Source organism: Aythya marila (assembly GCF_965140915.1).
Source record: "Aythya marila genome assembly, chromosome: 7".
Classification (NCBI taxonomy): Eukaryota; Metazoa; Chordata; class Aves; order Anseriformes; family Anatidae; genus Aythya; species Aythya marila.
In genome coordinates, this window is record NC_139048.1 from 21,352,668 (window position 1) to 21,376,908 (window position 24,241).

General features: G+C 39.8%; 2 protein-coding genes across 2 annotated transcripts in view; both read left to right on the forward strand.

Annotated features, from left to right (window-relative positions):
• Positions 1–10,961, forward strand: part of SEC24C (SEC24 homolog C, COPII coat complex component) — a 34,808-nt gene extending 23,847 nt beyond the window's left edge. The window contains exons 13-25 of the mRNA XM_082764932.1: positions 172–296; positions 558–749; positions 1,670–1,763; positions 2,893–3,009; positions 3,485–3,655; positions 3,984–4,080; positions 4,365–4,510; positions 4,974–5,112; positions 5,728–5,846; positions 6,078–6,257; positions 6,882–7,073; positions 7,501–7,590; positions 8,027–10,961. Of these exons, the coding sequence (XP_082621058.1) occupies positions 172–296; positions 558–749; positions 1,670–1,763; positions 2,893–3,009; positions 3,485–3,655; positions 3,984–4,080; positions 4,365–4,510; positions 4,974–5,112; positions 5,728–5,846; positions 6,078–6,257; positions 6,882–7,073; positions 7,501–7,590; positions 8,027–8,167 (1,803 nt within the window). The 3' untranslated portion in view covers positions 8,168–10,961. The remainder of the gene's footprint in view (positions 1–171; positions 297–557; positions 750–1,669; positions 1,764–2,892; positions 3,010–3,484; positions 3,656–3,983; positions 4,081–4,364; positions 4,511–4,973; positions 5,113–5,727; positions 5,847–6,077; positions 6,258–6,881; positions 7,074–7,500; positions 7,591–8,026) is intronic.
• An 835-nt stretch (positions 10,962–11,796) lies between these two features.
• FUT11 (fucosyltransferase 11) lies at positions 11,797–18,458 on the forward strand (the record flags this gene model as incomplete). Its single annotated transcript, XM_082764663.1, has 3 exons — positions 11,797–12,504; positions 13,748–14,373; positions 17,862–18,458. 3 exons carry the CDS (start codon positions 11,797–11,799, stop codon positions 18,007–18,009), a joined length of 1,482 nt encoding a protein of 493 aa, XP_082620789.1. The 3' UTR covers positions 18,010–18,458.
• Between the last annotated feature and the right edge of the window lie 5,783 nt (positions 18,459–24,241).

Sequence of the window (24,241 nt, forward strand, 5' to 3'; positions counted from 1 at the left end):
GTGTTAGATGGGCAGGAGTGTGAAAGTAATCCAAAGAAACAATCACTTCTCATGAGTGAAAAGTATATGAGTACTGTTAGAGTTTTGACCAGCATTTGTTTGTCCATGTTATAGAGCTGTTGCGGATTGTGTTACATGGCCTTAATGTGACTTCTTCCCCTTCTTCCACAGAATAACAAATTTCCTAGTCCACCTGCTTTCATTTTCATGATTGATGTGTCTTACAATGCTGTGAAGAGTGGCTTAGTGAGGCTAATATGTGAAGAATTGAAGTCACTCTTGGATTACCTGCCCAGGTATGTATAATGTGTACTGTTGTAGCCAGTCAAAACAGGGGAAACTCACTTTCTCCTTTTAAAAAAGCCAGGGTTTTAAAAAAAAAAAAAAAAAAAAAAGGTAATCCTGTCAAGCTTTTGTTTGCAAAGAGATCAAGCAGGACATCTGAGTACTTTTCTAGCTGAAAGATTTTTCCTTCCTTTCATTTTCTCCTTTACCCTTTACTGTGTTGTATTCTGTGTAATGATTTTGCCATCCACTTAGAAGTATGTCTCTTACAGAGAAGGAAACATGGAAGAATCAGCCATTCGAGTAGGCTTTGTCACTTACAACAAGGTATTACACTTCTATAACGTGAAGAGCTCATTGGCGCAGCCACAAATGATGGTTGTCTCAGATGTGGCAGACATGTTTGTGCCACTCCTTGATGGTTTCCTGGTGAATGTGAACGAGTCCAGGACAGTTATTGTCAGGTAACAGAAACTGAATTATGTTGTGCAGAGTAAACATTTTGTTTGGTAGACTCAAGTGTTTCATTTAAGTGTCCTGTTCACTGCTTATTTGTTGTGTTATGTGCCTAGAATTCTATACTCTTTGAGATGAAACTAACAAAGGAGAGGATGGGAAAATTTATGGAGTGTAAGGGTTTATTTAGCTTCCAGACCAGCTTGGCAGAGGCTATATGTAATGGGATTTAGTGCAGAAGTGTCTGTCTAGGGGAGGAAAAAAAAAATCAAAATGGTGGAGAATGAAAGTTATAGGAATACGGAATCATCTTCTTTAAGACAGATGCCCAGGTGAATTATAAATGAAGACAACAATGGTGTCTGATTTTGGTTCAATGGAAAAATTGAATGGGGATAGGGAAAGGTGAAATCTAGAAGGAAAGAAAGAAATCAACAAAATTTTGGCAAGCTATTTAACACTACACTTGAATTGCAATTAAACTATGATGTGTAGCTAAGTAGGTTTTGGGAAATAGACACAGTTCATGTTGTTAACGAAAATTGCCTGCCTGTTCTGTAGTGCATTAACAAAAGCAAGTACAAATCTGTGAATTAAGTCTATTAATCTTTGAATAGCACATAGGATGTTTGGCAAACAGAGGTGAAGTGTTGCTAGTCTTCCCTAAGAGTTTGAGTTTACCTAGCAATATGTGTTGGAATATATTAAAAGAGCACAAACAGCTATTGAAGTATGTGGTTTTTCACACATAAGCAATGGGATGGCAAATACTGTGTTTAAAACAAACAAAAAAAGTATCTTCAGAAAACACAGACATGTTAGGAACTTCTGTTTAAACCACCTCAGTCTCATAGGTCAACAACTAACTAGAACTGTGGCTTTACCACTTACATAGAATCTTCCTGAATTCCTCCTTTTTCCTTGCTAGTTTGCTGGACCAGATTCCAGAAATGTTTGCAGACACAAGAGAAACAGAAACTGTTTTTGGACCTGTGATTCAAGCAGGACTGGAAGCGTTGAAGGTTGGTAAATGTATTGTCATAGCAAATTTTCAGTCTGAGTACTCTGAAGTTCATGTTCCATCATTCTCTACTTGACCCGTTAAAGTGCAGGTACCTCCAGTTCTATGTAGCCAGCTATCTCTTCTCTATATAATTTTTAAAGCATTTTTGCTGAGAATACAAAAAATGAGGCTTAATCTTGGTGACCTGGCAGTGTTTTTGCTTTGACCAGTTTCCAGAACCTACAGGAAAGACCTTTCAGTGTTAAAACCAGGTGCTGAACTCCTTCATATGTCATTTAGGAGGAGTTCTGTAACAGAGTGTCTTTCTAATCCTGTGCTGGGAGCTCTGGTATAAATTTAAATAAAAGGAGAGAGTGCAATCTGTTGAAGTTGTCTATACCAATATGTAAAATTTAATTACATAGTAGTAAAATTTTCCAAAAGTTCTTCCATTCTAGTACTTCAGGTAATTGCATGTGTGATCTAACTCAGACTTGTATGTATTGATCAAATGGATTTCCTGTATGATTCCACCCAAATCTGTTCTTATAACTTCATTTGTCTTTTATATAAGTCCTTACAAGTCTCCCCTAAACTCAGGTTTGGTAACTACTTCAGTCAAGAAGCAATTCGAACTATTAATTGATTGCTTACTCTGTGTATCAGAGAAAATGACCTACTAAACATTGGCAGGAGTTTACATAGACTATTGATTTAAAATTAATGATCTTTTGGAAGTCAGATTATGACATCCTTTTCCATTTCTGTGACTTGCCTTATTCCCACAAATTCAGTAGCTGAAAGTAGTCTAACTCATTTGTGCAAAACTTTTTGTAGCTGAGTCCTGCCTTTAGAGAATTTACTGCTCTTTGTCTCCTTGAAGCCAGACCTCTTCTCCCTGCCATGGAACTAGCACAGGTCCAATAGAACTGAAACTTCCTTTTTTGAAACAGATCATCAAGCTGTGCTTCCTGTGATGGGTACCATTGATATAGCTGAGTGATTACTGAGCCTGTGTGTAGTACCTTCTTGACATGAAGAAATGAAGTAATAAAGATGCTTGGATGTGTGTCCTTGAATCACATTTTGGCCTAAATGTTTTTATTAAATGTTTCTAACTTGAGCAATTTCACCCCCGTCTTCTGTAGGCAGCTGAGTGTGCTGGCAAGCTCTTCATTTTCCACACCTCTCTGCCCATTGCAGAGGCCCCAGGGAAGTTGAAGAACAGGGACGATAAGAAACTGATCAACACAGATAAGGAGAAGGTAATAATGATGCTTATGATTCATTTCTACATTATACTCCTTACAGGGTAAAATAGCTCTGAAGTATCACTGAAAGAGTGAGAAGGGTAGCATGCAGTGTAACCATCACAGTTAATATCTTTTGACATTATACTTCATTGGCTGTTCTCAGGCACAGTTGTGTAAAATTGACATCATAAGGATAGCTCTGGTATAAGAAAAAGAAGTAGATCTGTATTCTTACACAGCATGAAGTACTATAGATGATGTGTTAAAGTAAACATGCAGAACTTAGGATTAATGCAAGATGTGTAGTAATTTTTTTGACATTACAGTCATTTTCAAAGGCAGGGTCAGGAAGGATGTCATATAATCTGAATTTTGCAGAATGGAGACTTGAAGCATTAAATGTGTTTTTTCCTGTGATTATAATCTGCCTCTTGCTTTCCTTCTCTTAGCACAAGCTTTTGATCTCACCTCTGACTTCCTTTCTTAGACTTTGTTTCAACCTCAGACAAGCTTCTACAACAACTTGGCTAAAGACTGTGTGGCCCAGGGCTGCTGTGTGGATCTGTTCCTATTTCCAAACCAGTATTTGGATGTGGCAACGCTAGGCATAGTAACTTACCAGACAGGAGGCTCCATTTATAAGTATGCATATTTCCAGGTAAGAGCTCCGTTGAGTCAGACTGGTATTTGATTTGAGTAAAAGTTACTCTTTAGTGGCCAGTTCTTTTTTGTTGTGTAAACCATAACAAACAAATACTTCTTTGGAGATAAAAATGCTACTTTGAGTTTTTCACCAAAAAGATTTTGTTAGCTTTGTCTTCGCACAATCTCTGTGAACGAGAACAACAAGCTATGCTGTTAACTTTTATCATGACATTATATTATTAGGACACTGAGCTGATTTTTTAGGGTAAAACTGCAGGTGGTGTATCTTTTTTTTTTAATTGTGATTTATGGTGAAACTTGAATTACTGATTGTGTTTTAGCTGGAGACAGACCAGGATAGGTTCCTAAATGACTTGAGAAGAGATGTCCAGAAAGAAGTGGGATTTGATGCTGTGATGAGAGTACGCACAAGCACAGGTGGGTGTTAGCATGAATGAATCTTAAAAAATTCAGTACTTCAAGTATATCACATGGGAAGTAACAGGTTTTTCCCCTAATTTAAATCTTTTGAGACTAGACTATGCAAAAAGCTCTCTTAAAGCTCTGACCTTTAAGCACCTTGTCAAGACTGAACAAAGATTCCTGTTGAAATCTGTCAAGATAATTAGCGTCCCTAGTGACAGGATTTTCAGGGCTCTAAAGGCTGTCTTTTTATTCTGTCGAAAAGCGCAGCTCATTTATCATGTATCCTTCTTTTGTAGGCATTCGAGCAACTGACTTTTTTGGAGCTTTCTATATGAGCAACACAACTGACGTAGAGATGGCAGGTTTGGACTGCGATAAAACCATCACAGTGGAATTCAAGCATGATGACAAACTGAGTGAAGACAGTGGTGCACTCCTTCAGGTGAGGCAGGGGAGGGTGAAGGCTTTCATAGAAGAAGGAAGGCAGTTAACAATTGAAAAATGTCAACAAGAATATGACAAAACAAGAACCAATGCCTAACTGCAGGAGTGTGCCAGTTGCAGATGATTATCGCTCTAAAGCTGAATTATTAGACACTCAAGGAACTATGAAGTCTTCCTGTCACTTACTGTATCCCTAACCTTTCAGAATACGTAGTCTCATGGTGACCTAGAAAGCTTCAATCCACAGTCTGTCTTCGAAGACAGCTGCTAACATTTGCTGCCTGTTACCTTTCGTTGACTCATCCTTAGCATATGCTTTTAAGTTATTGTGCAAGTCCTCTACGTAATTTTCTTGTCTGGACATCTGAATCCTGATTTTTAATGAAGTATATTCAACCCCCACCTTTCTTACTGTAGCAGGACCTCACTTTCCTGTATCTTGGCATTTTTGTCTTTTGCAGTGTGCTCTGCTATATACAAGTTGTGCCGGACAGCGACGACTCCGCATTCACAACCTCTCACTAAACTGTTGCACACAGCTTGCTGACCTCTATCGAAACTGTGAGACAGACACACTCATCAATTACTTGGCTAAATATGGTAAGGCTAAATATGGTAACAAGAAACATAACCTCTAACTGTGCTAAAATGCCTCTTGTCATTCAGTGACACCTGTTTAGTCTTTTTGCATCAAGTGTCAGGTGGCAGTCCTGATGTTTCACTCACTTACCACAGCTTTGTGCTCTTTCCCATAGTACTGTTGTTTAGGGCAAGAGGTGCAGATTGAGGGTGTAGGTTTATCCATCCTACAAGATCTTATCTATATTTTTAAGAGGTTAGTATTGAAAGCTGTCTGAATTCATATTTGTATTTATTTTTGGACTGGTTTAGTTATTCTTTTGACTTCCCAATTTTTCCTCCAGGAATAGGAAACAGTGGCCTCTGTTCATGAATATAATACTTGTATGTATTGTACTCTACTTAACCTTGTTTGTACCTATTATTCTAAGTGTGTTTTAAAGCATATGAGAGATGGAGAGTAGAAGTATATGTAATAAGAGGGGGGTAAATGAGCTTCTTTAGACTTTCAGTAGGAATTCATCTCTTTCATTACTATAAAAAAAAAAAAATTTGTTTTGTGAAAGTAGTGTTTATTTTACTGTTCATGAGACATCTCTTGATAGCTGTCCATTTCTTTTCTCTCTTTATGTGCAGCATATCGTGGAGTTCTGAACAGCCCAGTAAAGACTGTCCGAGATGCACTGATTAACCAGTGTGCCCAGATCCTAGCTTGCTATCGAAAGAACTGTGCTAGTCCATCTTCTGCTGGCCAGGTAAACACTAATGCTTTAAATTTGAACCAGGGGCTCAGGTATTAAAAGGGACTCTAAGCTTCTTCCAGAGAAAAGTTTTGCACTATTTCTGCAGGTCCACATTATGATTGGACTGTCAGTTTCACTTCTCACATATAAACCACACTGTTGGCTCATGTAAGCTTTGTTCTGTCAAGCATAAACTTATTCAGCAAGAGAGCTGGCCAACTTCTGTCTGCTTGTGACTTGCAGCTGATCCTCCCTGAATGCATGAAGCTGCTTCCTGTGTACTTGAACTGTGTGTTGAAGAGTGATGTCCTTCAGCCTGGTCCGGAGGTCACAACAGATGACCGTGCCTACATTCGCCAGTTAGTCACATCCATGGATGTGGCAGAAACAAATGTTTTCTTTTACCCTAGGCTCTTGCCCCTGGTGAGTAATTCAGTTTCTTAACACTGGAGACTTGCTGTTGTCTTGACTTACCTTAAGGACCGGCATTTGTATTTTATCAGTGGGAAGTAATTTGAGAAGTATTTGGGATCTGCCATCTGTTGGGATACGTCATTTAATTCTTTTCAGTGATAGGTACATTACTGCCTCTTGTGAATTTGTTGAGATCTTCTCTGAGCTGTGAGCACATGACAACAATCTTCTGATTCTTTAGTAGTCTTTCAAAAATCCTAAGCCATCTTGTAATTTTATGTAGTAATTATAGTTGTTGCAGGGAAAATCCACCTACTATTCTCACTTTTCAGTAACATAGTTGCTGGAATAACAGTAAGTACCAATTTTGCTCCAGAAAGCAATATTGGAACTACAGAATACTTTCACAACAGTCTTTTGTTCTATTTTGCGAACTAAGAGTTTCTAATCTGCTTCTGTGTCGTGTTCAGTAAGAAAGCTAAGCTAAGAAAATGAATGCTTAAGTCTGAGCTATTGCAGTATTATGAGTCCTAGCAATGGGTAAACCACTGGGGTCTTAGTGGCAGAAATTTTCAGAACTTAATATGTTTTTATTTTATAACCTTGACTTTTTTTTAATTCACTCTAAAACAGACCAAAGCAGATGTTGACAGTGACTCCTTACCAGCAGCAATCCGCAACTCAGAGGAACGTCTCTCCAAGGGTGACATATACCTGCTGGAGAATGGGCTGAACATCTTCGTTTGGGTTGGAGTGAATGTGCAGCAAGGCCTGATCCAGAACCTCTTTGGAGTGTCATCCTTCAGTCAGATTAGCAGCACTTTGGTGAGCTGGGTGACAGTGTGGGAGATGCTGTCTATGATAATCACTCAAGAGTTAAAACAATGAGAAAGAAAGTTGGGAAAAGATTTAAAGATATTTACTTCTTACTAACAATGAGAAGCGCAGATATGTGAAACTAATGGAGACATCCCTCATCTGGGCATGTTGATGTTGTTTTGGCTGGCTTTATTTGACAAGCCACACTTCCACTGACAGTAAGGAGAACAGGTGATACATAAATGGGACTAAAAATTGACCTTCATTTCTGATGCTATGTTTTACTTTATTTTAATTAGCTGAGGTCAAATAAATGTTATGCTAGTGGTGGTAAATATATTTGTAACATTACATAATATGGTGAAACTGCTGAGATTTTTAAAATTGCACTCTATTTATTTGTCTAATGGGAATTTAATGTTTTTAATTTCAGAATACCCTGCCTGTTTTGGAAAATCCCTTTTCAAAGAAAGTACGATCTATTGTTGACATGCTTCAGGTGCAAAGATCCCGCTACATGAAGGTAAAAATGTTGCCCCTCATTCATAGCTCTAAGTTCCCTTCCCTTTTACTCTTACTAGAGCAGGTGATACCAGTCTTATTCATGTAAAGGCTAATGCTGAATTTACTCTTAAAACTGTGATTCAAACATAAGTTTTCAAGCATCTCAAAAAACTTCAGGTATTAGTTTTGGAGTTTTGTGTTTAACATAGTTCTGAAACTAGAATTATTTCGTACATAACATACTACTGCACAAACAACATACCACATACCATGCGGTATTTTCCTTCTAAGTATGGCTGAGACTTAATCCAACTTAATTAGAGAAGTGAAAGCACATTAGCAATATATGCAGTGGTTCTAGTTATCTTTGTTGGATTTTTTGAGCTATTTAGCTTTTTTCTCTTTCCTGTGGAACATTAGTTCTGTTAACTATCCACTATTGCTTTTGTTTGCAGTTAATAATTGTGAAGCAAGAAGATAAGCTGGAAATGCTCTTCAAACACTTTTTGGTGGAGGATAAGAGCCTGACTGGGGGAGCTTCATATGTGGACTTCCTGTGTCACATGCACAAGGAGATTCGGCAGCTACTGAGCTAGAGGAGGGAGTGGTGCTGGAACTCAGCAGTGACATTTCAGCCTCCACTAATGACCTGATCAGAAGGCCCAGCGCCCTCAAAAAGGACAACGTAGAAATCTGTACAATTCCATAATTTTTAATACACATTGCATAAGCAGAAATCCTTTCAACCTTTCCCAGTCCCATATGAGAGATAATTTCTTTTTTCCTGGTGAGGGCTAAAAAAACAAACAAACAAAAAGGCCTTTGATACCAGGTCTTTTACTTGTATCTAAATTGTTTCCTGTGCTTGGCAGGAGTTCACCCCCCCCATGCTCGCTAATCCTGTTGTAATGAATGTAGTTTTTTTTTCAGTTCACTGTACATGATTCAACATTGGGTGAAAAAGCGATACCTTCAAAATTTCTGGTAGTTGCTGTGTGTTTGTATGGGCGCGTGTGCATGCTCTAAGTGTGAAGAGGATGCGCAGGATGGGAGGACAAGAGGCATGTCAGGTGATGGTAGCTAAAGCAGCCAAACATTTTGCCTCTTTCTCTTTTTAGAGGGAAACGTGACATTGCAGAGCACAAATGTATCATGTGGCTGTCTGAACCAGAAATCCTTGAAAAAAGAAATAAGTGGTAAGCCAGGAGGCAGGAGGGCAAATTTCTTTCCACAATCTTCCCTGTACTATAAGTTGCTGTGCAGATCTGTACTGGAGGAATTAATAGTTCAGGGAACAACAATAACTAGCTTCTGAACAGCATAGGGGTAGAGTCAGAGCTCCCTGTTGGTGTGAGTGGTGACTCCTTTCCTTCTCATTGCGCAGCTCCGTGATGTCCTACATGATCCATGTTCCATGGCCTCTCTTCTTCTGCAGAGCTTACCTGTCTATCCAGATGGTGGTGGGAACAAAAGCCTCTTAAGGTTAAGCAGAAAATACTTTTAAACAAGGTGATGTGTGGGAACTGGATGAAAAGGAGGTGGCCATTTTCAACCACACTGTTCTGAATCATAGCAAACAAGCAGGAATTTGAGTTTTACTGATGCGAATTTGAGACTGCTTTGGACCCTGTATTAGAAAGAAGGGGATACAAAAACAGATTTAGACTGTACTGTATTAGGTATGGCAAGTACCTGATTTCAGTTACTGGAAAGGATCAGGGCCATAGCAAAGTTTCATCAGTGGATGTTTATGCCCTCCCCCATTCAGCCTAGTGATCAGCTTGCACAAAACCTTTTTATAAGCCTGTTTGTTAAACTAAAATACCTCAGATTAGTCCATCCATTTTGGCCACTCTGCCACTCCATTCTGCAAGGGTGAATGAGAAGACTCCTATGAAAAGGGAGCAAGTGTAAATCAAATTCAGAATCCTAAGGGCTTTGATTATTCACTTCTGAAAGGGGGCTTTTATATTTTAGCTTGAACACTTAACAAGTGTTCCTAAAATACCCAGGAGTTTGAGCCACCAATAGTACTAAAAGTGTGAGGAAAAAGCGTGGGTGGATTAAAGGAGATAAGACCTGGGCTTGACATCTCAAAAGAAAGTCCTTGTTTAGATCAGAAAAATATTTGATTGTGGTTTTAGTTCCATATACTGTAGCATGTATATAAATCCATTTTTCTTCTAATGCTGCTAGTTTGTCTTCCCTCCCATCACTACAGAGAAAGGGGAGTATGAAAATTGTAATGGAGGAACTTTCACAATGACAGAACCTTCCTCATTTTTGTATGAATGCGGCTGACTTTTTACTCCATGTGTTGCCTCCAGCCCAAAATCTAGAGGATTTTTAACCAGAGGGGGGGAAAAAACAACTTCCCAGGAATATAAGGCTCAGCAACCACAGACTTCCACAAATACTAATTTCTAGTATTAATATTGGGGGGTGTGGGGGTGGAAATGAGATCATAAATGAACCTTTTGTTTTCTTCACTTGTTTTTTCCAATGCATCTTTTAATTTGTAAAGAAATAAAAATATATTAAGATGTATTTTATGTCATTGTTAGTAAATAAACACTGCTTATTTTTCCAAACCCTGTATTTTGCGGGAGGGAGGAAATGGGAAGGGCTGAAGTCTAGCTAAGTGGTCCTTTACAATCCAATCTTCTGCTGACCAGGTTCAGTCTTTTTTTTTTTCTTATTCACAGTGAATGGCGGTAAGAAATTCAACAAGAGCCAACAGACAAAAGGTGCTGTTTAATCTCAGTATTACTTTGCTTAGATAAACAGTTTTAACTTTCTGCCCCTTCTGAACTTTCATTTTGCAAAGACTTCATTTTTTTTTTCTAATTGGAAAAGTATTGCTGTTACCTTGTGACAATGCCAGCTTGAAGACTTCTGCAGTCTTCATTTTTCAGAGAAATAGAGTTACTGCTTCGGAGTCAAGATAACAGGGAAGCTGATTATCTTTTTTTCTCCTGTTTCTTGGGGTTTGATTTGTTTTCTTTTTTTTTGACTAATTGCAGAAATAAAGTTCAGATTGAACTGGCAGTGCAACTGGACTGTAGCCTAGAGCATTGATACTGTACACTTCATTGATAACCTTGCAATAGTGTGTATGAAAGCACAAGACAGCCATTGGTAGAAACATCCGATTACTTAGTTTGCTATGGAATATTTTTCAGATTAGTCTCTTCTACAGAATGTGCATTATGTTCAGAATCCACTACTGGACAGATACATTGCAATAATGATGGGCCTTGTGCATCTTGTACATTAATTTCGGAGTAAATTGTGCTTGCAGGAACCTTTGTGGTAGTACAGTGTGTATGGACATTGCCTTGCTGAGCCAATGTCTACTGGGATTGAGCCCCGGACCTGCTGGGACTGAGTGAGTGGTGGAGCTGACGGGGGTGGCACGCAGGGCAGTCTTTCTGCACTGACCATAATGCTTCTGAATCAAGTCTGAGCAGTGTTAAGACCAACCTTCCCAGAAGAAAACATGAATATTCCAGGATTTTAAGCCTGTTCCTTAGAGAGTGCTTCTCTGCTTGTGTCCCTACTAACAGGTGTCCTTTATTGCCTACATCAAACTTGATCTGATCCCACAATACTTGCAATTATCTCTTAAGGGAATGAATTTGAAGCCTATATCATTTCTATTACTAGCAAATCTAGAACTGTTCTGTTAGATTTTTATAATGGAGTCCTAATACAAATATCAAATATCAATTCACCATTTCGATAATATTTCAATATCGCGTTATCCCAGGTTGCTAGAGAAGCGCACCTTAAGTGACCTTTGCGCGGAGGTGTAGCTCCTCCCAGCCACCCGTTCTGTTACTCGATGTTTTGTTTGCCCGTTGTGGCCGCTAGCTGGAGGTAAAACTCGCTGTACTTTGCAGTGTCTGCGTGCCTGCTTGGGGCCGGGGGGGTTTTTGCTATCGCTGGGTGCGCTGGCAGCCCGCTGTGGGGTGCAGGGGCGTTAGGGGCAGGGAGGCTTCACAGCAGCCTCAGCAGGCTGGCGTTACATTCCGCTGCCCCCATCACCCCTCTGCGAGGGGCAGAGCTCTCCTGGCGGGCCCCCCATCAGCCCCTTCCTTCCCCGGGTCCCCGCCGTGCTCCTGCCGCCCCTGGCGGCCGCTCCCCGCGCTGCTCCCGGCGGAAGGCCGGCTCCGGGCGGGGCCGCGGCGGCCGTTTCCTGGCGGCCGTGGCCGGGCGGGCGGCGATGCGGGGCTGCGGGGCGCGGCGGGGGCCCGGCTGCCTCTGGCTGGCGCTGGCGCTGGCGTGGGGCGCCCCGCGGGTGCTGGCGGCGGAGGGGGAGGCGGGCGGCGAGGCGCCGTGCGGGGCCGAGGGCTGGGCGCAGGCCGCCGGCCCCCCGGGCCCGGTCTTGGCGGCCGCGGCGTCGTACCGCGGGCCGGGCAACAACGACACGCGGGGCAACAAGGCGCTGCCCATCGTGCTGTGGTGGAGCGGCAGCCTCTTCCCGCACTTCCCCGGGGACACGGAGCGCATCGACTGCCCGCGGGGCTCCTGCCTGGCCACGCGCAGCCGGCGGGTGGCGCGGCACCGCCGCACCAAGGCGCTCATCTTCTACGGCACCGACTTCAGGGCCTACGAGGCGCCGCTGCCCCGCCTGCCCCACCAGACGTGGGCGCTGTTCCACGAGGAGTCCCCCATGAACAACTACCTGCTCTCGCACCCGCCCGGCATCCGCCTCTTCAACTACACGGCCACCTTCCGCAGGGAGTCGGACTACCCGCTCACCCTGCAGTGGCTGCCCAGCATCGCCTACCTGCGGGGCCCGCCGCTGGCCCTGGCCCAGAAGGACGCGTGGCGGCGGCGGGGCTACGGGCCGGTGCTGTACATGCAGTCCCACTGCGACGTGCCCTCGGACAGGGACCGCTACGTGCGGGAGCTCATGAAGTACATCCAGGTGGGTGCCGTGCGGGGAGGCCGTGGCACCACCTGGCCGCCCCCGTCCGCCTGCAGGTTCTCGTTTTAACGGGGTTTGTTTGTCCTCGTTTCTAGCCAAGACGCGAGTCGTAACGGGAAGCATGCCGACCGCAAGCTGGACAGAAAGACTAGTTGTATGCCTCCCAAAAGCATGGTCTAGACTGCACCGCATGGCAGTAGGTAGGCCTGATGGTAGCTGTTAGTCACGGAGTTGGCCAGACTTGGCGTCAGTCGCAAGTTGTACTAAGCCTGAATGAGATCAGTCTTGCTAGAAGTTCCTGAGATCCTAGGAGCTTGAAGTTAGTGTAAAGGAAGGCTGTCTGTTTACAAGCCTTGCTTCCATTTAACAATATCAGTGTGTAATGAAAAATTTGCTGTGTTTTGAGAGTCTGCTCCACATTTGCATTGGTAGAACCATGTTATTCTATGGTGATTTGCACTGCTGTGGCACAGCTGATGGAGAGCAGCTTAATGAACTGAAATAACGCAGTTTCTTTCGAGTAGAAAAACAGTCTAATGCTTTTTTCTTAAAAATTCTGAAGGATAATAGATGAGGAAAAAGCATCTGGTTTTACTCCTTATCTGAAACATCCTTTTCCTAGCCATTTCTGCTGTTTCCAAAGGTAGTGATTCATTTCTTACCATCATTTGCTCAGTAATGAAGTAAAGACAAAACCATTTAAAAATATAATTGTATTGTCAAAGTATAAAGCAGACTCCAGATCAAGCATCCTGTCTTTCATTTTTAGATGCTATTCTTCTACCTCCCTCCATCAGATTTTTTCAGTCTAACAAATTGAAAATATTTTGGCCAACTTTCTGGGATTTGAGGGAAATTGGAAAAGTCCTGGATTTCTGTTAAGTAGAAAGATGACTTTTAAATTAATATGGAGAAAGGTGGATGTCTTTCCTTATCACTCAGTTTCTGATCTATCCTCTAATAAGTACAATTTTTCTTTTTTTTTTTTTTTCTTTTTTTTTTTTTCCTGCATTTCCCCCTGCCTTATCTGTAGTGTAGTTTGTGCTACTTTTGAAGCTGAGCGTTCATTTTCTTCTAAAGCTGTTAAAGGACAGTTGTGACTCTAGAGTACTCAAAATGGAAAGAAGTTGGAGTGAAAGTGAGGCTAAACTAAGTAGCTAGGAACTGATCGAAATTAGGAATTTTGTAAGGACTACAATCTCTGGGCAAAAAATCCTTTTGTAAAGATGACTTGTTATTTTAGGTTGACTCTTACGGGAAGTGCCTGCATAACCGTGAGCTTCCCAGTGAGCGACTGAAAGACACTTCTACAGCCACTACAGAAGATTCCGAATTTATGGCTTTTATTGCCAGGTACAAGTTTCACCTGGCCTTGGAGAATGCCATATGTAATGACTATATGACAGAAAAGCTGTGGCGTCCAATGCATTTGGGCGCTGTCCCAGTATACCGAGGCTCCCCAGCTGTACGGGACTGGATGCCAAACAACCTCTCCATCATTCTTATAGATGACTTTGAAAGCCCTCAAGAGCTGGCTAAGTATCTTCATTTCCTGGATGAGAACGGAGAGGAATACATGAAGTATCTAGAGTATAAAAACCCCGGGGGAATCAAAAACCAGTTCTTGTTAGAGACCTTGGAGAGGCGGGAGTGGGGTGTGAATGACATGACTTTGCCCAACTACCTGAATGGCTTCGAGTGTTTCGTCTGTGACAGGGAGAACACTCGGATCAAAGAGGAGCAGGAACACAAAAAGTCTCGTGGGAAGGTTCCAGCTCCTAGACCTCGCGTAGCTCATTTCCAGCACATGGGATGCCCTATGCCAACCCCTGGGTTTGGAAATGTTGAAGACCTCTCTGGAGGAGACAGGTAATTTACCAGTACTATGCTTTTTGAAGAAAAAAGCTTTAAATAATAGCAGCTGTAATTTTCAATTATGCTTGGCACTTGAAGAATCTCTTAATACATCTCCAGTTACAATTCATATTATGCCTTGTGGGCGGCATGGTTGTTCTCATGTTGTGTGACACTGAAGCTGAAAAAGAGACTTGAACAGTAACGTTGGTTAGTGGCTTAATGATGAATGTGAGACCCTTAGTAATATGTTCAAATGCTCTGTGACCTTGTGCGATTTGGTTATCCTTTGTCTGCCTTTGCCTTTCCTTTCCTTTTCTTTTTGTTTGTTTGGAGGACAAGTGTTTTCCAGTACAGTGCACTTGATTTTCATAGTTCATATTACTACCATAACATGTCTAGATCCAAAAGCATTTTTCACAATACAAATAACTTATCAATTACTCAATATGATAATTATACTTGTAGGTAAAAAGGGCCTGAAAATTCTATGATCATCTGATAAATGCCTTTGTAATCTTTTGTTTTCTGTTGGCTGATTTATTTATTGGAGCTTTTATATAGCAATACCTTTCTCAGTCTTGATAGCAAAATGTGCTTTTCCCTTATAATGTGCTGTGCAGTGTCCTGCTCTATAGAAGTGAGTATTCTCTACTTCTTCATAAATTTTCTTCTACTTGAGCAGCAGATGGCAGTAGAAGACAGGATGGGTGTCTATGTGACTTACAAATTAAGATGCTCCATCGTTCTGTGTAGTCGTTACCAGCAAGGAGTTCTGTACAGTTGGTCCGTAACTGAAGCTACAGCTGCATGCCATGGAGGTTTCTGTGTCTCGCTGAACCATAGTATGTTGTTTTCCCATTGTTTGATGACGTATGACGTAAGATGTCTCCAAAAAAGTAAATGTTTATGTACCTTCGGAGGTACGATTAAGACAATCTCCAGCGAAGTACGGTGTTTTCTGTCTCATAACCAATATATAAAGTCTGACTATAAACATACAGGGTGACTTTGGGCTCTGGAGGCTTCTGGAACAGAAAATAACAGGCAATTAAAGTCTCTATATTTTTAGAACTAGTACCTAATTACAATATGGTTACCCTGCACATCTGTATGTGCTTTAACTCTTATTTTACAGATGTAATTTGTTTCTAGTGTTGACAAATGTGCTGAATTAACAGAATCTCTCTCTTGAGCGTATGTAGCCAGAGCAAATTATTATCTTCACCTTGCTGTCCTTAGCTCCGAGTGTGGAGATGTGTTCCCTAGATCCTTATGCTTTCAGCCTCACTTGTGTTTGGACTTCTGGGCTTCACACCAAAATAAATGTAAAAAAAGTTGTGGAATAACCATTTGTATGTGTTAGGATACAGGTTGTTAGCTATGATCTCTTGAATTCTTGGCTGCTTTGTACAAAAAAATAGCGAGGTACAGTGTTCCTTGTGATTGGAACATCTGTTTAATAGGAACTGGAACCTGCAATTATTCTTGGACTGGATAATGTTTTCTCATCATCTTTGTGAAGATAAATGTTTTGGTTGTTTCCGTGATATGGATTCATTTTCCAAAGGTGGAGAATTTGCAAAGATAAATTTAAGAAGACTAAGTGACAGCACCTTTCTAGTTACCTAAACAGTTTTAATCTGCAGTATCACGTTCTTTTTTTATCCTCTCAAGAAAAGAGAAGCCAGTGTCCCTATGATAAATAAATACTTTGAAACCATCATAATTTTGCTAGTTCTATTTTATGTTGATGTCACAGTTTATTTAGGATGAGAGAAAAAGAGCTTAGAAGGGTATCACCTTTGCCAGTGTAAGGTGTCCCTTGCAATAGAATTTAAAAAACAACCAGTATTAAAGATAGATCTGTAGCTCATGGTCATAGTGTTTCAGTGGATGTAGTTGATAATTTCAGAATATTTGTGCAGTCCTGTTCCTCCTGGTATACTTTTTTTTTTTTTTTTTTTTTCAAGCTACAGAATCAGGGTAAAATTTATTTCTTAAAAAACAATAACAGCAGTGTAAAAAGAAAAATGTCAAGTGTTCATTTAATGTTTTTGACAAAGTGTTCACTTGGATATTGGAATTTCTTTCAGTGTTGCCATAGAATTCAGCTGCAGAACATTTTCTTTTTTTCTGTTACCTGCTGCCTCTTATCCTTGTGTCTAGGACATATGCTAGTATACTTGCTTTCCTAATGTGTGCTCTAAAAAACATATAACTCATATTGGCAATCCTTGAACAGAGGTTAATGAATTTAGTTGTTAAGTAGTGTGATCTCATGGTATGTCCAAGTGATTCATTTTACAAACGAACCTGTAGGCAGACATTTTTGTATGCGGAAGTAAGTCGCAGTCTGTGATCCTTCACATGGTAATCGATGTTAAAAGCTTTATTTTGAGGTCTTTGTTGATGTACTCTGCAGAAACGTCCCACCGTAGATGACACTGTTGATTCCCAAAAACTAATTACCATGGCATACATGTTGTGTGCTGCTTCACAATGAAAGTCCCACTGATGTGCGTTCTGCATTTCTTTTGCTATTCCCAGAATAACGGGTGAGATCTGCTTCTGGGCAGTGCAGTCATGCTTGCTTTAATATATGGTGTCTAGAGTGAATGTGGAAGGCACTGTACTTTTTTCTGTGACTAGGAGGAGAAGCAAAAGTTCTATAGATAAATTAACAAGTATTGGGCAACTCTCATGGGCAAATTAAAAAGAACATAACCTTTGATCCTTCTGGCTGGAATGTGTGATGGTTTGATATGGCTGGGTAGCAGCTGTAACAGAGAAAAGATAATCAGTTAATCATAAGAAGGAAGGATATTAATTATTAGCTAAATTATTGTTATACCTCAATATAATACAAATGAGAGTAGTAGTCCACCAGATCATGAATGGGACGGGAAATGTGACATTGTCTGTGCAATGAAAAGTTCAAGAATATGTGCATTGAAAAAGAAATGATGTACTTAGCCACATGGTCTGGAGATAAAGAAGAAAGTTGGTTGAGGGATATGGAGATTTTTCTCTCTGTCATGCATTACCTGAGCTTGTAATGACTAGCTGTAATTCTGTAGTTGTTAAATGGTTTGTCCGAAAAGATTGATTCCTAGTCTAACTGCTATAATATGCATACTGGCCATGGAAAGCTACTCTTAAAATCATGTGAGGACTCAGTAAGATTTTATTTTAATAGAAGGTTGTATTCTCAACAATGAATAGTTTAGTTGCTTTGGCTAACTCTACGGTTATATGCTGGTATTTCTAAAATACTCTGAAGCTAATATTAACTTTGTTTTCCATAGTGAATTCTCATGGCAAGCTCCTTTAAATGAGTTGGAGCGCAATGGCACATAAACAACATATTTTGTCATGACCTTCCTTGGGCCTGTTTTCCTCCTAGGTGAAAGAACAAAAAAAAAAAAGTTTTACTGCTATTACAGCTGCAGACCCTTTTGTTTTTTTAATGGTTTATGGTGATGTCTCTTTTTGTGTTTCAGTTGGAAAGAGATGTGGCTGCAGGATTATTGGCAAAGCCTGGATCAGGGTGAGGCCCTTACTGCTATGATTCATCGGAATGAGTCGCATCAGGGAAGATTTTGGGATTATATGCATGAGATTTTTCTCAAGAGGACCAGGCAGCACTGACCCATCTTTCTAAGAGCTTGATCTGAAAATTGCATTGAAAGTTGAGACTGAGAATTCTTACTTCACTCCAAATGTTTGCCTTGAAGTAGCAGAAAAGCCTCCTGCAGACACTGTTTTTCTGGTGCATGAAGTGAGTAGTTCTCTGTTGTCGTTGGATTTCATCTCTGGAGATGTGAGCAACTGCTTTTATTTGAATTTCAGCTCTGTGGTGTGAAGGTGCTCTTGAAGTACAGGTGTCTACATAAGACGCAGAAGAAGAGTTTACTCTCATTTTGCATTTGGTATAGTTTCTCTGTGGCTTCTGTGACTACAGAGGAATATGTTTTCAGACTGGTCAAGTACCCTAACTTATTTCAGGGGCTTTTTTATATCCAAAGTCGTCATTGTTTGTTTTTTTTTTTTAATAAATATTTCACCACTTACTCTCCTCAATAAAAGTTTACTATTACCTGCTATTAACAAATACCTTTTTCTATTAAAGGAATTATAAAAGACTGATGTCCTTGGAGAGCAGCTGTGCCTTATGAAATTGCAGCAATAAAGACTTTTCTCTCCAAGTAAATGTGCCTCAAATGTTCCTGCTTTTTCAGGGTAACTGGATACCTATAGGCAGGTCATTTTCTTTCTGCTAATTTTGCTAATTTTCCTATTTTGCTAACTTTCCAGGTGACACAAATGGGATGAGAGACTAAATTACTTAACTCACAACTTTCAACCAAGTATTTGAAAGGTATTGTGCAGAACCACAGTAGAATTAGTATGCTTTGGTTCTTTTAAGTTTCCATAAAATCTGAAATCCCAGCTATAATCTTGACTTCTTGTTCTCTTCTTAATGCCAGCAGTTCAGGGGCCTTTGATTTTTTTTTTTTTTTTTTTTTTTTTTTTTTTTGTATCTGAAGCTTTCTGCAAAGACAAATACTTTTTAATGATGGTGCCTTTCCAATAGTCTCTACAGTCTGGATACAAACCATGCAGTCTTTCTGTGCTGAGGTGGATGATCAGAATCAAGAGCAGTGAGATTGTTTTTGTATCTATACCTAATCTTAAATCATTATGATCCTGGTCTGTGACTGGAATTCCTAAAAGTAAGTGATGACACACAAATGTTCTTTACTGCATAGCCTGTATCTCTTACAAAAATAAATAAAATCCCCTGTTCCCTGGTATGCTGGTACCTTTCTGAAAAAATTGATTTTGCACTGGAGGAAGATGAGTTGCCTTAGTGTGAGGGATTTCAAATCACAGGTCACACTGCAGCAATGTTTGTAATGATACAATAGTTTTGTTTTTTTTCCCCATTTCTCCCCCCCTGTTCAGAAGTAACTACTGACTAAATAGCTAGAGTTTATCCATGCCTAAGATAAATTTTTGGTAATGAAAGTGTAGAATCCATGATGTTAGCTGATTTTTATAAGGTAGTTCGTGCATTGCTAGGGCAAGCCTGAAGCCTATTAGTAAAAGTAGAGAACCAGGCTGCATTCACATTCTGTCCCTAATTAAGCCATTATCTGTGTATGGATCACTTAATCTATTTTTTTTCTCAAATTCATAATATTCTAGGTATAGATACAATACTAGCATAGGTAACGATATACATCCCAGTGTGTGCTTCTCAGATGATACCACAGTGTTGCAGTGTTAAAATATGGGCATTGGGACAGAGCAGATCTACAACTGTTGCTGCGTTCATGCAGATGTGGAAAGTGCACGACTTTAGTATAAAATATGCACCTGTTTTTTTTTTGTATAAAATAAGGAGAAATTTGCTTTTTTAAAATCTCCCTTCTATAATAATAATAGTAAGAAATGTCTCTTCAGCCAAAATGCCTTCACCAGTTTATATTCCTTTTTTCAGGTATTCAGGGTATAGGAATGCTTAAGTGAATGTATCTGAATTAATTTTTAAAGTAGATTACTCAAATCAGATTAAGATCATAGATAGGTGTATTCAGGATTAAAGTGGTCACAGTGCTTGAGAAGTAAATTAAGATAAAACAAATTAAGTCTGCATTAGTTCTGAATAGGAACTTCTACTGAACAGCTTAGTGAGATTTAAATAAATCGTTTGAATTTGTCTTGAGTTACTTCAGATTCTCTTTGTTTCACATATTTGTATAGAAAATCATTCATGTCCCTTTGACTGTCTTTTTAATTACCTATATCTCAAAACCCTTTCTTATCCAAGTTTTGTTGGGATAGGCAGGAGGAGAAATTCTGATCTTGCTTTTTGTACTAAACATAGCAATAAAAAATCCAGGTACTAGCACATTCTGCTTTTTGCTATTTTATCCTATAATTTAAACAGAATATCTGGAAGTGGGGGGTGAACAACCAAGTCCCATCTGTTTTTTTTTTAGTATTTTTTTCTGCTTTTACCAGGATTAGACATGATGAATTTAATGTATCGTCCTTGCAGGAGTAACAGTATTAAGTATCAATAGCAACAATCTGTGTATCATAGCACTTGTTTAGTTCTTGATTAACCAGGTCCTATACCCTCACTTTACCTTCCTTCACAGCAAAATGAGCTTATTATTGTCAACTGAAGATACGGTCAAGTATCTTCATATTGTCAAGTTGAAGATACGATGTACAAACTTAAGAGTAGCTAGCAACCTGGATAAAAACCTACTGTTTGGGACTCTTCTTCATGAATTAGTTCAAAACCCTCACCACCAGTATTCCTTCACCACTGTTTATTATCTGTATTCAGTACATTGTATCCCCCAGCCCAACAAGCTTGTTTCTTTGTTCTACAGTCTTTTTTTCCACTGTGTTATACTACAGAAGGCTGTTGCTTTGAGCTTTGTGACTGTTGCCAAATAGGAGTATTTCTAATTGCAACATTCCTTGCTAATGCTGGTATAAAAGTTGCACAGATATGAAGTAACTTTGTCACAAATGTTTGCTTATTTTTTTTCTAAAGCTTTCAGAATACAACTTAGAGGTTGTTATTCAGTCACAAGCCAACTTCAACAGCTTTCTCTTCTTAGTCACCATCTTCATAGATTTAACTGTTTTTGCAGTCTCACAATTGGTGAACTTCGCAGAAGGTAATGAATATCAGGTACCAATCTACAGCAATGACATTCACCCAAACTTTGTTTCCCTTGTACCTACAGAATTTTTCTTGAAATAATAGATCGTACTACCTGTATCTTCTCCTATATGTCACAATTAACGTTTGTGATTTATAAAGGTTTGTAAGTGGTGCACAAGTATTAAGGTTAAAATGCTTCTTCCAGTTTGTAGTATGAATAACTTCTGTACCTGCCAGGGAAACTCTTCTGTGGCTGGATAAGCGCTAATCTTCCCAGCTGGCTGAAGAGTTGTGGCTGCAGTTCTTTTCCGGGCTGCTGACTGACCTTCCCAACCTTTGCTTCTCTGGACACCAAGGACTACAAAATGTTGAATAATGGTAGTTCTTCCCACCAGGACTCTGCTCTCATCTCTCTCTTTTTTTTTTTTGGAGGAGGCAGAAAAGGAGAAGCTGGGTTTCATAGCCTAGAAGGGCATATGCATTTTGTTAATGTCCACTTTGCTTGTAGCTTACATCAGTACTGTAATAAGAATATCCACTACCCTACAAATACTCCCTTATAAGTGCAATATTTGTAACTGTTTGATAATCTTAGATTCTAATTTTGATATAATTTTTTTTCTGGTTTTATTTTCTTATTTTCTTCTTTCTTTTTGGTCAAAGTGTTCTTTGTGAGAATGCGTGTCTTTAAGACTGAATTATTTCAGGAATAAAGAATTTGAGATTGATTTACATAATCATTCATTTGAAAGGATTGTTCTGTAACATTCAAAGACTACTGCCAGCTTTAGCCAAAGTGAATTCAGTTTATGATTCTAGTCATCTTTCTACTAATGCAAATATCTGGATTCAGTAAAGAGGAAGGTCACTGCTGCAACTATTAATATTTTGGAGAAAGGTATTATGTAAGTTCTTGACTGCTATTTGTGGATTTCTCGTTTCACTGCTTTAAATCCAAACCAGCCTGATAATGGTTGAATGTCATCACTTGTGTTGTGACTACTAGGAGGATTACATGATACTCAGACTGAGCGGTGTATACAACCCCCTATGTTAATCCTGTTCTTACTGTGCAGGTGCCCATATTTATGAAAACACAACTGAGACTAATCAGGAATTTTAGCAAAGATATCAAATACTAAGGTGATAAAGAGATTACCCTTGTAAACCCATTGGCAAGCCTCTACCAGCCAGGGTGAGTCACTTCACTGCTTGTCATGCATTTTGCCTGTTTACTGTGTGACTAGAGGGAGGATTTCAAAGCCGCCAAGACAGCTTTATTCGCTAGCATTAATGTTCTAAAAATAGCTGTCTCCTCATAACTGCTTATATGAAACAGCAGCAGATTCTATTGATGCTGTGTCTCAAAATTGACTTGAAAAAGTAGGATAAGTTTATGGCATCTTGAAATTTGAGAGAGGAGTAATAAAAGTCCAATGGAAGGTTAAAAATCCAGCAATCCATTTCAGAAAAAAAAAAAAAAAAAAAAAAAAAAGCCTTTTATTTCTTTTACTGTAGTAATTTTCAAACTGAACTGTTCTATGGGTCATTTTTGATGGTAAGTAGAATGAAACAATTTAAGAGCCAAGCAACAATGGAAGTATATGTTTGGGGAGAAAAAAGAATGAACTGTTTTGCCTGGAAATGGTCTCCAAAATGTAGCTGCTTGGAGAATGAGAGCAAAAATTCTCCAGTCATACCTTGACAGAAGGTAATTTTAACTGGCTTGTGAAACAGTAGATGGTGGAAGAAAAAATAACTCCTTAAGGGCTAGGAGCAGAATAAATTGAATTGGTACACTGCCATCGGGGACATCACTGTTTAAACAGGCTTTGCTGTGTTAGACAAGCAGCCATCTGTCCCCCATACCATCCTTGCATATCCACTCTTCACCCATTGTCCCAAGAGTGCCACTCCCTTAATGATTAGCTGTCATCAATTTGGTTGGATTTAATTAAGGTTGTTGATGGATCTCCAGGCACCTTCTGAGAAGTTGTATTTAATCGGAAACATACAGGGCGGCCACTTCCTTAGTTCTGCTCAGAGACCTCTACTGACAAGTTGAAATTAATCAGAGACAAAATCCTTTTAGTGATATGACCAGCTGAGCCAAAGCCTATGTCAAGCTTTAACAAAGTGCTCTTCTCTTATGATTCAGTGTCTCAGAGCTGGCAGCGAGAGATACATGGCCCTGCAAAAAGATTAGGAAGGGTGGAGAGGAATGGAACTGCAGGATTTGTTCCAGAACCCTGACATGACTGGCATCTTAATTTCTATTGTTATATACGCTCTTTCCTGCAGAAAAGACCAATCTAATACTGAAGTGGCTCAGCTAGAGATGGCTTGGGGGATCTTGGAATGGATCAAAACAGACCATGACACTTAAAGACATCTCTGAGCAAATAAGGAGACATCAGGTAACTTGTAGTAGCGCAGACTGGAATAAAATAGGTCTGGGAGTCAGGGATTAGGGATGGCAGCTCAGATCTAATCAGGTGAGCAAAGTAGTCCAGGGAGGCTGATCTGATTGAGATAGCTCAGGATAAGGTAGGCTAGCAATGGAGTGTGGGGAGAGTGACATGAGGAAAGACATTGCCTCTGTCATTGTGCTAATGAATGCCTTAAGTGCTAGTAACATCCAAATACAATAGTTCAGCAGACAGGACTAAGTCTGAACTGACTGGAATCTTAGCAAACTGGTTAGTTTTACTGTTAGTTAAAGTGAGGCACCTCTTAGTGGGGCTAGTTAAAAGTTAAGGCACCTCCAATTAAACTGAGATGCCCTAGGGCAGCTCACATTGAGGTTAAGGAGGTCAGGGTGAGATAACTGAGAATAAATAGTGATAGGCAAGGGTTTTATGAGGTTGTATGGGAAGAGTAAACGGGTGAATTTACCCAAGAAATTTACCCAAAGAAAGATGGATCCAAACAGTTCAGAAAGATGTGGTTATGATATCTTGAATGTATTTTAGGACTGCATTGTTAGCATGCATTTATTGCAGCATCATAACTGCCCCTTATTCCAGTTGTGTTGTAGGTTTTCTTTTCAGATCTAGTGCTAATAGTTTCATCTCTGGTTCATTTTGGTTTTGACACTGAATTCAGCTGGAACACAGCCTAGGATTCACCTTTTAATAATACTCATTCAAGTAAAGAAAAACTGCAAACAAAGTTAGAATTTCACATGTTCTT